Source organism: Podarcis melisellensis (genome assembly GCF_964234715.1).
Source record: "Podarcis melisellensis genome assembly, chromosome: Z".
Taxonomy (NCBI): Eukaryota; Metazoa; Chordata; class Lepidosauria; order Squamata; family Lacertidae; genus Podarcis; species Podarcis melisellensis.
The window spans coordinates 24,217,601-24,234,611 of record NC_138547.1 but is presented as its reverse complement, the minus strand read 5'-3'; the positions used below and the strand labels follow the sequence as shown (position 1 = coordinate 24,234,611).

Genomic DNA, 17,011 nt, shown 5'->3' with positions numbered 1-17,011 from the left:
ACCTGGAGAATTTTCAACCTTAATTCTGGGACTGAGGCATATGTTGGTAAGGATGAGCAAATCTTGGACAATACTGGTTCCTGTAATGAGTATAACAATCACATTCATTAGACATTTAAGGTATGAATGAAGGAATGAGTGTAGGCCTGTTTTTAGGCTGAAGAACACCACTCTAAAATGGAGTCTCATTAAGACTTGTGGGCAAGTGAAGTGGGGAAGAAGTGCTGAGTTCTTGAGACTTGACGTACGAACAGGCTGATAACAAAGGACGGGTGTTGAGCAAGATTGACTAATGATGATGTGATGAACTCTGGAACGTGATGAACAACTATGACAAGGAACAGATGGTGGTGAATCACCAGAGCTGGAACGTCTGATTGAAAGTCTATAGAGAAGGGACTTTCCAGTGGAAAGGTGTGCCATGTTCCCAGCGCTGCAATGCCTGCCATCCGTCCTCTTGTCATGGCCTGATCAGCTACTGGTGTAGAGTTGGTGAGCATGACTAAGAATGTGCGCGCACGTGTGCTAGGGACTGCGATTTAAATGGTTACAATAAAAATGTTTTGCTGAGTCTCTCTGAGTCTAATTTTCCTTTCTCCTAAAGAACCAGCTAAAAATGGATCAAAAGAGCCTCTTATTTGTAACATTTATCTCAGTTCTTCCTTGTTCCAGTTTTAAGTTTTGTTTTCCACATTTCCACAACAGTTGGCAATTAAAAAGAAGTCATCATAAAAATTCATGAGCATTTTAGGGTGAACGTCTCTCACTATCTTTTCTTGTTCTTCATCTTTTCCCCCCAATAGTGGGTCCAACTGTCAAGAATGTGGTTTCTGCTTGTGCTGTAGAGGGAAGTGAGGGCCAGATGGGGTTTGTCAACCTGAGAAGGTACCGGTAACTCATCTAGGAAAAGAAGGAGAACTCTGATCTTTAACCTCTGTTGCCTTGTTAAAAGGCTATGGAGCACATTGCTAAAGCATTGAAGACTGATGCTATTTTCTGGTAGGATTCAATTGTGTACTGACAAATTCAGGTTGTACAATTAACATTGATTTAGGGCTCTTGCACAACAAACCCCACTTCCCCCTAAAACTGGACTTTTGCAAGAAGGAAAGTGGAAGGGAAAAAGTACTGGAAACGCAGCATTGTATAACTTCTCTGCAAATCCCCAGAGGAGTGCCATTAGCTGTCTCCCATGTTCCAGAGGCCTGACTACGCTCAACTTAGATGTTGGGCACTTAGTGTTGCTGGTCCCACACAGTTGAATGCTCTCTTCCAGCAGAGATGCAGCAAGCAGCAACACCTGGGGGGCACCTTCTATGTAGGGATGTGCCAGTGATGGACTCTTGGCACTCACCTTCACCTGCCCCCTTCCCCTTTCCCAGAGCAGGTGACAGCTGTTGCTCTTCTTCACCATCACTTGCTCTTCTGCTTGTTTGCCCACCACTTTGCTGGGGAATTGAACAGGCAGCAAAAATAGTAAAGGGTGTAGAGCATCTGCTATGCATGTATGTTCAATCACTGACATTACCAGGTTGGGTTTCAAATGTCTCATCTCTGAGACCTTGGAAAGCCACTGCAAACCAGTGTAGACCAGCCTTTTCTGGCCTGGTGACATCCAGATATTCTAGACTACAGCCTCCACCAGCTGGGGTTGGTGCGAGTGGTTGTCCAGGGCATCTGGAGGGCACCAAGTTAAGGGAGGCTGGTGGAGGCAACATTGAGCTAGAAGCATCAATGATCTGACTCAGTATAAAAGTAACTTTCTATGCTCTGGTTCTCAAAGTGAGGAGGTGTGTGCATGTTGGGCTTGGACTGGGACGGGGGAATGAGGTTAGGGACCTACTGAAGATTTCTTGCTTGAGGTGCTTCATAACCTGGAAACAATGCCAAATATTAATAAAATACAATTGGCCACTTCTGATAAAAGAGTTGGAGAGAGGCAGAGAGAGAACTCATATCTGCTTATTCCTGTGGGGCTCAAGCAAAACACAAGTGTATAAAGTCAGAATGCATCCCCTGGATGCATTTGGTTGCTCAGCAAACAGTCCATGAATATTAAAAGCTCAGTTCAAGTCCACAGGTGAGATATACTTAGGCTAAAGACAGGAAAAGGAAAAGGAAAGGAAAGAGACAGTTCTTCATCATCACATGCATGACGTCCTCATGCTCCCAGGGAAACAATTAAGCCTCCTTAGACTCCAGTGAGGTATGCAGAGCCAGATTGCACAGGGAGACCTTTCCATTGCTCAGGATGCAGCTTGACATGTATTTGATGCCCCAGAGGAAATTCTGGAGGCAAATGCAGCACTCACACGTCAAAAGCATTGGTGAGTATGTGGGATATAATTATGAACCTGCTAACTATTTTATAAAAATTGTGTGCCCCTTGGATAGTACCAGGAAGAATGAAGTGTGTGTGTGTTTCTTCAGGAGCACAAAGGGATCTAGAAGCCTCTGAACATGTCACACTTCTCTGGGCACGGATAATGAATAATACTCAACACTTGTATGGTGCTCTCAAGGGTCCATAGAAATTTGTTGCCATGCAAGGAAGGTCAGTTATGTTTTCCTCACTCTGTGTGTGTGTGTGTGTGTGTGTGTGTGTGCAGTCTGAGAGAAAGAGAAAGCCTTGCCTAAGTACATGATAGAAACAGTGAGGGCCACTGACTTGGATGATTCTAAACGAGGTTTAGACAAAGTCAGGGTGGAGAATGTAGCCCAATGGCTACATTCTACCTGTCAGATTTAGTATGCTTCTGAATATCAGTTGCTGGAAACTACATGGCCAAGGAGTGTTCTTGTGCTCGAATCTTGCTTGTGGGTTTCACACAGGCATCTGGTTTGCCACCATAGAACAGGATGCTGGACCAGAAGTGGTTTGATCCAGTAGGCTCTCCTTATGTCATTTTTGCCATTCAGAACCCACTTTTGTTAGTGTGTTATTAACATCCATACTACAGGAATATAGTTTAAGAGTGCTTGAACATCTGCAAATATCAAAGATTTCACCAATACAAAATAGATACTGAAAGCAAAAAGAATGTATCACTGGACATGCCAACATTCCCTGCTCCAATGAGGCATTTTCAGTATCTATATGTATCTGACAGTGCCTTCCTGTACAGATATACCTAAAACATAATTTTTAGCTGAAGCAGTCTCAGTTACAAATCTAAAGCAACGTTCCTTATAGTTTCTAAACAATTTTCCATTGTTTAGAATGTACAGCATATTTTAATTCCTTATCCTGCGACTCTCCAGTTCCTGCAACCTGCTTTACAAAGGGCCAAAAAAGTATTTATAAACAGCAGTCATGGATTTAGCTTTCTGAGAAGACTAAAAAATTCTCTCCAACAATTTAGGAGATGCCAAAGTGCTCAAAGCAGACAGTTCATAAATAGACATAAACACGTGTGGTAAATGAAAGCATTAACAAAGAAAAGGCAGCACGCTATGGAACTCACTCCTCCAGGAAGCAGTGATGGCAACCAGTTAGGATGGCTTTAAAAGAGGATTGGGCAAATTCATAACCGCAGCGGCAATCTTCTACAAGAGCCAGTGTGGTGTAGTGGTTAAGAGTGGTAGACTCCTAATCTGGGGAACCTGGTTCGCGTCTCCACTCCTCCACATGCAGCTGCTGGGTGACCTTGGGCCAGTCACACTTCTTTGAAGTCGCTCAGCTCCACTCACCCCACAGAGTGTTTGTTGTGGGGGAGGAAGGGAAAGGAGAATGTTAGCCGCTTTGAGACTCCTTAAAGGGAGTGAAAGGCGGGATATCAAATCCAAACTCTTCTTCTTCTTCTTCTACAATAGCCGTCAGAGGCATTGGCCACTGATAACCAGTTCCTGGGAATCACAGGTGGGCAGAGTGCTGTTGTGTTTGTGGCCTCTTTATGGGCTTCCCGTGGGCATCGGTGAGAGTAGGATGCTGGACTAAATGAGCCACTGGCCTGATCCAGCAGGCTCTCCCCAAATTTAGTCCCCATAGGTGCACTGCAGCAAATGTCATATTTGATGTCTTTGCCACTAAAGAAAGAAAATGCCCAACCGAATCCATTGCAGCTGGTAACACTGAAAGAAGTGCATTTTTACGAATGAGTATAGGCACACTCTTTCTCATGTTGCCAAACCAGACATCAAGGAATAATGCCTTCAGACTTGTGGAAGGCTTATCATTACACGCACTGTTGCTGATGATGAGTAATAGATTCACTTGGCCATCCTACCACATGGAGATAAATCCCACTGTCCTTTTAGACATCATGACAATTTTCATCTGTGTTCAAAATGCAAAGCTATTTCTGTCATGCCTTGAAAATATTGAGATGAGGAAACCCATCCTTGCAGAAAACACTGGACCTATCCACACTTACAATTCCTCCGCTCTTTCCAGGCATGGTCTGCTCTGTTTCTGAGGGTGTTTTTTGTTTTGGTTCTGGAGCTTTCCCTGTGAAATACCACTTTTAAAAGCTCGATCAGAGCAAGTGGCAAACCACAGGAAGCCTGAATTGACGTTTGTTCCAACTGAGTTTTAAAGAGCAAGTTTTTGCAGAGTAAGCTCAGAGAAGGACAAAACCCAAACAAACCACTCAGACACAGAGATTTTAAGTATGCCTCTGTGCCTGGGAAGAGTAGGGCAAAAGCTAGATGTGGATAAGTCCACAGTGAGGAGATATCCTGATGCTGGGACTGCTACTACAGGACGTGATCTCAGCTGATTGACTAAGCCCCTCAATATCAGTTTACACTGAAGCACGGCATAAGGTGGCATTTTGCTTTCTTAGCCGCTGATTTCTGTATTTGAATATTGACTGTATTTTGATTCTATGAGAAGGGAAGATAAATACAGGTTGGTGCAGTGAAATGCTCAATAATTACATTGCTTCAAGGTGCCCTGAAGGGAGCAGACGGCTACTAAAGTTTAAAATAGCCTTTGACCAAAAAGGAGAGTGAGAGAAAAAATCTTGCAGTTCAGTAAGCTGCCTTTCCCCTTAAGCAATTCAGGGGTTATTATGGTTGCTTCTCTTATTGGGTCTTGTTCAGCCACTCTGTGCCATCACTACAATGTGCGACCGGCAAACAGCCATTAGGTGAAAAGGTAGACAAAGATCTTAGAATGCAGAACTAGAAGACAATGGCAAAACAGGGCAGGCTTTAAATAGGGAATACGCTTTCAAGTTCTGTTTAAAGGGAAAATATGTGCACACATTGTTGTTGGCATCTGTCTCAAAGAACAATGGAGTGTGCCTCTGGGGGTGAAGCCAAACTCCTGTGTTAGCAGCATCAAAGTGACCCCCTCGGTCTGCAAGCCTGGGCAGTGTGTATGGAGGTCCTGGGCTGCCCAGACGGCATGACCCCCTACCCTCAGCCTCACTGGGTGTGGTCCAAAGGAAAGCAGAGCAATACGCTTGGCAACAGCTTGGCTACAGGAGCTGCCAGAAGGTGGCATATAAGGTAGCATCCAACCATTTTAGGGACTCCGGATTTGTGTAGGATTTTGTCCTTAGCCTTTCTTCTCTTGGAAGATATCCTGCAAGGCAGCGGAGGTTTCAGATCAGGGTTTTTCTTCTTCTAGAGGGGCTACCTTTCCAGGTTGATGAGCTCCAGCTGCCCCTCACTTCTCTCTACAGCACATGCAAAAACTGCTTTCTTGGCTGTTGTGCCCGCTGTTGGTTTCGTTGGGTGCTCCTGCTAATAATGCACTCAGGTCAGGATTAGTTGATAATCTGCAGTACTGTTTGCCCATTATGAGGGTGGCACTGCAGAACAGGGAAGATCAGACCAAGTAACTATTTAAGTTTGCTAACTAGTGCAGGGACAGTGCCCCCAGTAAAATTGTACAGATACCACTCAGTCTACCTTGCCTTAAAGACACAGATGTGGACTGGTGCCTTTGCAGTTATCCCTTATGTAGGGATAACATTCCATCATCACTCCACAAGGTCTAAAGCCCACAGAGGCTTAATGTGTATGTTCTGTTTTATTCTAAAGAGCTTAACAATCTTTCTCCCAAGATTTAGCATCTCTTCAGGGTTGCCTATACATCAGCATCAGGGCTATAATGAATCAGAGCCAGGTTCTCTTTCCAGGTCACATGGAGGGAGAGAGGGAGAATTGTATTTCTTTTGCCTGTTCTTGAAGTCCTGCCAGATGCCCAAAGTCACCAAGAGTACAGAATGCCTTGCCCAGTTCTGCATTTAGGTATGCAAGCAAGCTGTCAGGCATTGAAATGAGGATGGTTTTAGGGAACAGCTCGTCAGGTAGCTCTCTTGCAAGACTCATGTTCCTTCCTATAGCTTGTGGAGGAAAATGAAGTCTAGCTTGCTATTTTGGAATTTCATTGGAAATTTCATAATATATAACTTTTAGCATGTATAAAATGCATTATCACAATATCTTAGCAATATCCTTAAAATTACCATCCTATCATGGAGTTTTGTGTTGTTATCCCCATATTGCAGATGGAAGGCTGAGACTGAGGCTTGTCTAAAATCATCCAGTAAGGAAGAGGGAAGAGTCACACCAGGTACTTTTTGATTCTTTCTCTCTACCCAAGTGGTCACTAACATGATGCTCTCCAGATGTTGCAATTCAACTCCCGATCAGTCCCACCCAATATTACCATTGGCTACCCCTGCACTAGGAGCACCTCCAGGAAGCAACTTAAGTAGGTATAGAACAGGGATTGGCAATTTTTTTTAGCCACAGACCGGTCTACTGTGCCTCGGGGGGGGGGGTCTGGAAGAAGAGGCAGGGGGCAATTAGTCCTCCTCCCCATTCCCCACCCGCAGCCACTGCAGTTACCTTCCCTGGGGCTGCTGCCACTGCCACTGCTGTTTCTTGTGGGTAGGCAGAGCGAGCTCATCCGCTCCGCTCTCTGGCCCACAGGAGCACCAGGGTGGCGATGGCGGAGGGAAGATGAGTGGTGTGAAAGGGCTGGCTCTGGAGAGGGGCTGCTTAAAATGGCGCTCAGCCAGCTTAGCCCAGCCCCCTTCCTCCTCTAGGCAGGGCGGGGAGAAGCCAGGAGGAAGGAGGGAGGAGGCGCCACACATTGTGTGTGGGGGGGGATGGAATGGCATAGAAAAAAAAGGCATAGCCCAAACAAACAGAATCCCCACGCCAATCCACGGACAGTCTGCGGGCTGGATCCTGAAGGCAACTGGGCCTGATCCGGCCCGCGGGCCTTAGTTTGCTGACCCCTGGTATAGAAACTCATAATAGGGAGAAGCCTGGCATAACATATCTGTGATAACGGATTAGAAGCAAGTCTCACTGTGTTAAGTTTAAACATATTCTATTCCTCTCTAAGTACAAATGGTGGACAAAAAAACCCCAAACCAGTATGTATCTTTGGGCTTGCAGTAGAAGCCCACATCACTGACTGGCTGACCTTCTGTGATGTCATCAAGAAACTCCCTCAATCCCTGGAATGAAGCCAACTGTATGCAGCTATGATTGGCTTACCTTTTGTGATGTTACCAAGAAACACACACCCTTAATCCAATAAGAGGCACCAACTGCATGCAGCACTGTTTCACTGACCTTCTGTGATCTTACCAAGAAACAAACAAGACACTCTCAATCCCCAGAACAGAAGTCAATTGTAATCAGCACTGACTGGCAGAACTTCTGTGATGTCATGAAAAACACCTCTTCTCAATCTCTGGTTTTGATTTCCCTTCTTCATTGTTAAATTAATACATTAATGAATGAACAGATAAACACATGAATATTCACGCAGTGCTGTGTGTGAAAGAGAGATAGAGAGAACCAGTAGTCTGCCTGAAGCATGGCAGACGGGTGCTAAGTGGGTGGTTGAGCAGCATTCAAATCACTGGTAGGCATTTGTAATTAATGATGCAAACCTCATCTCATACCAATGGCTGAGGTACCTACGGCAGCAAGCTCTCTTTTTCTAATGCATCACTCTTCGTCCATTTTTAAGAAGTGTCAAACATAAGATTGTAGAATTGGAAGGGACCCTGGGCATCATCTAGTCCAACCCCCTGCAATGATCAGTGTCATCTGAGAACACAGCAAATGAGCTGGGAATTTACAGCATATTCTATCTGCACATTTACATGCAAATACATGGCCCACCCATGAGGCAACATGAGGCAACTGCCTCAGGTGACAGGATCCATAGGGGCAGCAGATCCAGCCTCCAAGGAAAGCACTGCCTGCTGCTGCTGCTGCTGCTGCTGCAACAAGAGCTGTGGCACGCTCCTTGAAGGCTGGATGTGTCACCACCTCAGCAGCCCCCCATCCGATTCAGCCTCTACAGTGGCCTCTCAGCGAATAGGAGGTGCTGCTGATTTTCTCCCACTGCAGGGAAGAGATGATGGGAGCTGCCCTTGGGGGTTTTCTGGGTTCTGTACTGGCCTGGCATTATTCAGAGTGCCCTGTGATGGCCTTTGATTCCCACTTCAACTGCCAATTAAGGTTGATTTGACACCCCCCCCCCACGTTCCTGATGTAGATCTCCACTCACTCCTTCTTCTCTGGTGGGGCGGGGAGCACCATTTTGTGGTTTGTCTCAGGTACCAAAATGTCTTGGGCCAGCCCTGCATACATTTAATTATGAGGTCCTATTTGACTTCTTGCTTTTGGCCAGAGGATAGTGGGATCATAAGTCGTTCTCAGCTGCAGCTTGCAACAGCTATCCGTGTTACTCTTTGCTTCAGAAGTCAGGTGATTCTCAAGGGTCAATTGCTCAATGTTATGAAGGGATACAAGGGATATAAAGAATCCAGACTTTCTTGTTTCCCTAAGAGTGGTGGTGACTTTTCTGCCTCCAATCTGCAGCTGAAGTATCTTGGGTGCCAGGCAGAATCTCACTTTTCTGTCCCTCTTGTACACAGGCAAACGTATATACACAAAATGCATATTTCAAAGAAAATCAGAAAGGAAGTTCATCAGTTGACTTACTGCTATGAGCTGGTAGGAGTTATTCATCATTGCTATGAGCATATTTAGCAAGACCACTAGGGAGATGACGTTGTACGTGCCAAACATGGTGGCCCCAACAAATTCTGTGAATTCATGCCTGGCTTTCACATTAGTGACGTAGAGGTTCAGCAGACCAAACACAGACCAAAAGAGTGACTGTAGAGTTTCAAAGAGCCTGCAAAAGAGGAGTGCGACATTTGTCATTGCTGGTTGGACATTTAAAGCCTTTGTTTATTTAGTTTAAGTACAGAGAAAGGATCAAAGCTGTTGCCTTCGAGAATATTCCAGCTGTCTTAAAACAGGAACAGCAGAATCCGGGGCTCCCCAGATGTTGTTGAATGGCAACTCCGACATTCTCAATTTTGCATATAATTAATCAAACACACCTGACAAATTAATTTAAACACACCTGACAATCAGAGGTGTATCTCAGCTTCCTTGTGCCCTTGACAAGGAGATGTATTGGTCCCCCCATCCAAACAGTGGAGGAGTGACCAGGGCAGGATTCTGGCCACTTTGTGCCAGAGTAGAGAGGCATGGTTTTTGCACACCCCTGGGTTTGCACCCGTGGCAGGAGCTAATCTCACCAACCCCTAAGTACACCCAATGCATGCAAAGTTCAAGGAGACTGGAGCCACCACATTCCATGTATAGGTAAAGATAAAGGGACCCCTGACCAAGAGGTCCAGTCGCGGACGACTCTGGGGTTGCGGCGCTCATCTCGCTTTACTGGCCGAGGGAGCCAGCGTTTGTCCGCAGACAGCTTCCAGGTCATGCGGCCAGTGTGACTAAGCCGCTTCTGGCAAAGCAGAGCAGTGCACGGAAACACCGTTTACCTTCCCGCCGGAGCGGTACCTATTTATCTACTTGCACTTCATGCTTTCGAACTGCTGGGTTGGCAGGAGCAGGGACCGAGCAACGGGAGCTCACCCCGTTGCAGGAATTCGAACTGCGACCTTCTGATCGGCAAGCCCTAGGCTCTGTGGTTCAACCCACAGCACCACCCGCGTCCCTTATATATATCCATATATAAATTCTTAACTATCCTTATATATCCATGTATAAATTCATTTAAAACAAAGTTCTCCTCCATCCTTGTCCTTATGTGATAACCAGATATTTTACCTTCTTTTCCCAAAGACCCATGGAAGAAAATGCAAATTGCCAGCCTGTCCCTTCTCTACTTCTTCCTTTGTCCATTATTCAGAAGAACTCACAGTGTTTTTATTTAAAAGCAGCTGCAGAATAGGGGTTCCAAAGTGTATCAGAGAAGTGGTGCTGGGGTGGGGAAGTTAGCCCTTTCCCATGCGTTGTTTCCCAACTGATACATTTTTATTTTTATTACTTGTTACATTTGCATACCACCCTATGCCCATAGATCACAACATAAAATTACAATATAAAAACACAAAATACATAATAAAAATATAAGCAAATACAACCCAATAATCCCCTCTTGCCACCCTTTGGACCTCTTGTGGAGGAGGCACACAAAGAATATATTCCCCGATTCTCCTTCTTCATGCTGAAATATCCCCCTGCAGCTTCACAGAGAGGGCTGTTTTTGATCAAGAAAGAGGTATGTGGGCTGGGGGAGAGTCACATGCTCCTCCCCCAGTGCCACTGCTATAAACATATCAGAGTTTTCCCTTATCTACTTTAAAGGGGGGGGAGAGATTCTATCACTGTGCTGCACTATGAACTTGGCAGAAAGTATTTCTCCACTACCTACTGGCCCGTGATTTGAAATAAGTAGGGAAGCACTATTTGTGGTTCCATCACCATCTATGGCTTGTGAGGTGGTTACCCAAGACAGGGCCTTCTCAAGTGGTGGCACCCCAATTGTGATCATCACCACCATCATGTTATTATTTATCAGATTTGTATACCACTGTATACCCATGGATCTCAAGGCAGTTCACAACATAAAACCACAAAATAAAACCACAAAATACATAATAAAAATAAGAAGAAAAAAACCAAATAACCCCCCCTCCCACAATACATTTAAAAGGGCATTGGATGTCAATCAGCCAAAAGCCTGGTTGAAAAGGAACATTTTTGGCTGGCACTTAAAGGTGTGTTTATAACAAAGGCACCAGCCAAACCTCCCTGGGGAGAGTATTCCATGAATGGGGAGCCACTGCAGAAAAGACCTGTTCTGGTGTTGCCACCCTATGGACCTTTCATGGGGGAGGCACATGAAGAAGGGCCTCAGGTGGTTATCTCAGGGCCCAGGTAGGTTCATATGGAGAGTGGTGGTCCTTGAGATGTTGCGGTCCTGAGCAGTTCATCTGAGGCCCTTCATCACAGGCCTACTCCCAGGAAAGATCTGAAGCATAACACAAGAATGGGCCTTTTCTGCAGTTGCTCCCTGTTTGTGGAATGCTCTCCCCAGGGAGGGTCACCTGGCACCTTCAGTACATATCTTAAGGTGCCAAACAAAAATGATTCTCTTTAACCAGACCTTTGGCTTTGGCTAATTAACATTCTATATCCTTTTAAATATGGGGTTTTTTTGGGGGGGGGAGGGTTATTGGTTTGTTTTTTTCTTTTCATTATGTGATTTTTGTTCTCATTTTGTATTTTTATGTTGTGAACTGCCCTGTGATCTTTGGATGAAGGGCGGGTTACACATTTAATAAAGTAAATAAAATTGTGGAATTCCCTCCCTAGGGAACTGTAATTGTCCACCACACTGATAAACTTCAGACACCAATTAAACACATGCCTATTTCTCCAGACTTCTTGTAAGTAAGTATCTCGTAGGATCCAGGAGGTGGTATGGTGGATTTCTATGCTAATTTGGATTTATTGCTTTCGATAGGCAGTTTTTAGACATTTTGAGCTGTTGATTGGTGATGTTTTCATTTTAGCATTGGTGTGCACGAAACTGCACCACCCTGGGCTGCTATGGGAGGAAGGGCAGTAAAGAAATAACAACAGCAACAACAACAATAATGTGCAGTTTGGCCCTTAACTTAACACTTGGAAAATGTGGACACAATGAAATGGGAGAATTTGGCCAAAATTTGACCAAACACAAGTACATTTTGAGGAGTTCACAGCAGATCTATTTAGCTAGCACAGGAACTACAGACTAAACTTCCAGTAAGGGGGGGGGGAATCAAACCGCAGCTGCCTTCTAAAGATACCCAGAGCAAAGTGACTGTCAGATCTCATTTCAATAGCACAGTTAGCTTCTACTTTTTACTGGCTTTGGAACAAAACCCATTCCAGTTATCCGTCACACTTCACACACAAAAATGGTGTGAAGGGAAAGGCAGGCCCTTCCTATTACCAGGGATGGCACTACCAAAAAAGGGAAGGTGGAGGAAAAGGAGAGAGAGGTTAAAGTAGGTTTGAAGGAGGACACCCTGCTGTGCATAGGAAAACTATGATGGAAATAATGTTCTGGAAAAGGAAGAGTAATTTTTTTTCAGAGGGGATGCTTGTCCATTCTTTCCTGCTACTGCCACCAACCTATGACAGCAATCAATGACTGGAGGTACATCAGCAAGGACACATTTTAATCCTACCATATCTTTACCCTTGTCCCTGTGTTGTCAGAATGTGCAGTTCCTCACTCTCTCGCTGCCAATGGATGCAGAGAGGATACATAGCGCTCTGATGGGTTAAGTGCTGTTCTTTGCATTGACGATGGCCACAGGGTAATCAGAAGGTAGTTTTCAGCCAATGGAAGCAGGGAGACACACAGCACTTTAGTGAGTTAAGAGCTGTTCTTTAAGTTGCAGGTATCCAAGGGGAGATTAAATTTGAAGTAGTCCCCTACTTCCCCTGCCAGTGGAAGGAAGGAGGCATGCAGGGCCATCCTGTTCTTTATGCAGTGGATGGCCAAGAGGAGGCTAGATGTTATAATTTTCAGCAGTCCTCTACTTCCTCTCTGCCAAAGGATGTAGCACTATTATGGGTTAAACCAGCCTTCACTGGCCTAGTGCCTGCCAGATGATTTGGACTACTGTTCCCACCCGGGCTGATGGGAGTTTTGTTTTGTTTCTTTCTTTCTTTCCTTCTTGTTTTGTTTCTGCTTTTTATTGTATGTTGAAAACTTTTAATTAAACTATGAATGAATGACTGACTGACTGACTGACTGACTGAATAAATAAATAAATAAATAAATAACTGGAGGGCATCAGGTTGGCAAAAACTGGCTTAAGCTTTGCCCTTCATTGTGGATGCCCAAGGGAAGATTAGATGTGACATTATAGCTTTCTGACGTCCCTCTGTGTTTAATGTTCTGACCCACAGCTCTATTGCAAGGGTGAATTAGCCAAGAACAGGAAAGCCAGAACATAAAGCTAGATTTATTAATGGTTTGACCTCCTGTTTGTCACGACAGAATATTACTGTTCCAGGAGGTGGATCGCTCCAGAAAAAAATGGGAAAGAAAAAAAGGATTAAGACTATCCTACGGGAAGCAATAACAAAGAGTACGACGGTGTCCTATTTTAAACAAGTTGTGCAAACAGGAACAAGAGCCCTTGCCTGGGTCTCTTAAAGAACTGGAGCTTATTAGCTGCTACTCTTCAGATCCAAGAGGAGTTAACGGAAGCTGCTCAGCTGCATTCTCCCATTAAGGGTGACTTAAATGTAGCAAACTCAAAGTGGCATTGGGGGCCGATTGCAAACCCATTGCAACGCCGCTCCTTCACACCGGCCCACAGATATAATTTCTTATTTCGCAGGCTGCCCGTTCTTAGCAAGTTATTCACGCTGAGCATCTGTTCGAAGAGCCAAATGTCACTTGGCACCAGGGGTGTTAATAATGACTGTTTCAGCTTTTAAGACAAGGTAGAGTGAGCTTCTGAAGCGAGGCTCCAACAAAAATGCAATTGCTGCGCGCTCTCCCCGCCTGTAAAGAGACTGCCACTCTAATGGTCTCCCCCTGCTGCTTCTTTGTTTCTGACAAATCTCCCCCCTCCCCAGAGTCTGAGCCCCCTCACATTGCCTTATGCGGCAGTTTTCCTGTGTTTGCAAAGTTGGCTTGTGAGTGTTCAAAGGCTGTCGTCAAGTCATTGAGTGTTGTTGCTGTCAAGCGGTTCACCGTACATTTTCTTAAGCTCTTTATTGTGTGTTGACGCCCTTCTTGGAGATACGAAAATGGCTTTTTATAGTTATAATGAAATGTCAGGATTCAAGCCGTGTGGCTCTATGGCAGCAGAGTACAAGAGTTCATGGTACATGTAAGAGCTAGCATCTTCTCTAGAAACATAGGTCTCCAGGAAGATCGCTGGAGTACAGAAAACTCAAATGCCGATGGAGTGCCTTCAGCACAAGACCAATATAGGCTTTTGAGACAGAGATACTGTAATCCATCAACTGAATGCATAAACTCTAAGCTGCATATCCCTGGTTAAAATCTGTGCTCAGCCATTGACTCAATGGGCGGCCTTAAGCAAGCCACTATCTATCCTGCTGCCCCCAGCTCCTGTCTGTAATGTGAAGATAATGCTTCTAGTCTGGTGTTATAAGGTTGGCTGTCTTGATTAGACTGAATGGGCCTGTTGCCATTTTGCCTGACAAACATGATGGGTGACAAGGGACTTATCAAGAGAGATGGATGTTCCCTGATGGCTCTAGCCTTTGGAAGATGATGCTGTCTGTAAGGAGGGACAGAGAGCAACCAAGGGGGAAGATTGCTTGAATTTATGCAGAGAAAGAAAGCTGAGAGTTTTCAGCTGGTGTTGGCTAAAACTGAACCCAGTTTTTCCTCGGCTGCAGCTCTTTGGAAATCTGATGTTGGATTGGTGGTTGTGTTGCTTATTTTTGGGAACCCACTTGCTTGCAACGGGTTCTGCTTTTATGTTTGCAAATAAGTAGAGATTATGAAGGCAACTCTCATCCAAAGGAAACAAAACTCTGAGGCTCTACCTCTGAATTTTTAAACTTGAACATGGAAGTGTGGAGTGCATAACACTACCATAAAGGTAAAGGTAAAGGGACCCCTAACCATTAGGTCCAGTCGTGACCGACTCTGGGGTTGGGGCGCTCATCTCACTTTACTGGCCGAGGAAGCCGGCGTACAGCTTCCGGGTCATGTGGCCAGCATGACTAATCTGCTTCTGGTGAACCAGAGCAGCACACAGAAACGCTGTTTACCTTCCCGCCTGAGCGGTACCTATTTATCTACTTGCACTTTTTGACATGCTTTCGAACTGCTAGGTTGGCAGGAGCAGGGACCGAGCAACGGGAGCTCACCCCGTCGCGGGGATTCGAACCGCCGACCTTCTGATCGGCAAGTCCTAGGCTTTGTGGTTTAACCCACAGTGCCACCCGTCTCCCAATGCTACCATACTGTGTTATTATAAGGATAACCCAAAATGCATGTAAAGCACTTAGGAGGACAAGAACTAGATGAATGCTGCTGTGAGCGATGGTGATTAAGATAATGATGATGCATCTGTGTGGTTCTAAAATTTCAGAGCTACGTAATGCGCTTATGGCATGACAATGATGTATAAATGGCTCTACAGGGGGCAAAGTGGGGATCAGTATCCCTGTGAATATGACCACTTGCCGCCTTTTGCCTTCCTGGCTGGTAGCACTGATGTGTGGTCACTACTGCAGGTGCAACTACTGATTGATGGAGCAAGATTTCTGAAATTTACCTTTAAAAGTTTGCACAGATGAAGCTCTTACAGGCAAGCGCTTCTTAGGACAGAGATTGGTTGCATTATGGAGTTCCCAACTGGAAACTCTGTACTGCAACCAATCCCAACATGGCTTGCTGTCAGCATCTTACATGCCAAAGAACACACTTTAAGGATCCCAACTGTTCCTTTTCAGTCATGTCTGTACAGATAAGATGTTGGCAGTGGGGCGAGTGCCACTGTTTGGAGGAAATGACCCCTATTGATCCTAATTTCACCCACTGGCCAGAGGTTCCCCACCACTTTCTTAAAGGAAGGAACAGGGAGATAAAAGAAGGTAAAACCTGGATAAGTAATGTGAATGGGGCAATTAGAAAATACAGATGGCATGCTTGGAATTGTGTGTGTGTGTGCAAATGGCAGCAGAAGCCATTATTAACAAGTTTCACAAGCATTGTGGCCTTTTCCCAGTTCTTCAGCCTTTGACGCCTTCTACAAAATATTTCTGAAGAACATTATGCTCTGGTTCTGAAAAGTATATGGCTACATTCCCTGACCATTCCTTGGGCCCCAGTACTCTATATAAATCTAGTTATAATATAATATAATATAATATAATAATATAATACAATACAATATAATATAATATAATATAATATAATATAATATAATAATATAATAATACTCCAGAACTCAAATGTTGGCAATCCTATTGAGGGTTGTGAGATGGTGAAAATATTAAAATATCAAATTTGGGGTTTCATAGCTTTTACTTTGGGGGATCAAGCAGCCCGGTCAAGAAAGGGTTATTTAATGAACAGAAACAGCAATAATAAATCACACATTTTTGGATTTTCAAGCGTGGGGCCTCATGGACAGGGAATTGAGAGATGCTTCTACAGGTCATGAGATGCAAGGCCTGGGTTCTTTAACTCTGGCTTTACTCCCTGCCACCACCTGGAAAACTCTTGGGAAGTAGATGCTTCCAGTAGGGCTGTACAACAGATAGGATGAGGTCCTAGCCACACTGGGCTAATTTGGAGGGATCCAGGCACCAATTGAGTTGGGTTGAGACAGTCCTATATCACCACAGGCTGTGTTGGGTGGCCCAGAGAAATCTGGGGTTTTCAGGGAGGCCAGGGTTTAGGCAGAGATGGGAAGGAGAAACCATGAAATGGAAGGGCCTACCAAGTTGGGTTAAGACAGGGGTGGGGGCAACCCAACCTTCCCTTTCTGTCAGTCCCCTCCTTCTTCCTGCCCCCTGAAGCAGCACCACACAAGACTGAATCCTCACATTTCAATTTGTGCAGTGCCAGTTGCTGTTCCTTGACAAATGCCTTCCCTGCATGCAGTGAAGCTGCTCATGAAGAAGCAGCATCCTGCAGGATAGACTCTTCCTGCTTATCACCTGGTCATTGGGAAGATTCAATCCTGCGTGTTGCTGGTTGCTT

At 45.0% G+C, this 17,011-nt stretch overlaps 1 protein-coding gene across 6 annotated transcripts in view; it reads right to left on the bottom strand.

Annotated features, from left to right (window-relative positions):
• The window catches only part of TRPC5 (transient receptor potential cation channel subfamily C member 5), a 175,064-nt gene that overhangs the window by 21,814 nt on the left and 136,239 nt on the right, over window positions 1-17,011 (bottom strand). For all 6 annotated transcript variants that reach the window (XM_081897335.1, XM_081897336.1, XM_081897334.1 and 3 more), the window contains one exon: window positions 8,929-9,124. In XM_081897335.1, coding sequence (XP_081753461.1) covers window positions 8,929-9,124 — 196 coding nt within the window. The remainder of the gene's footprint in view (window positions 1-8,928; window positions 9,125-17,011) is intronic.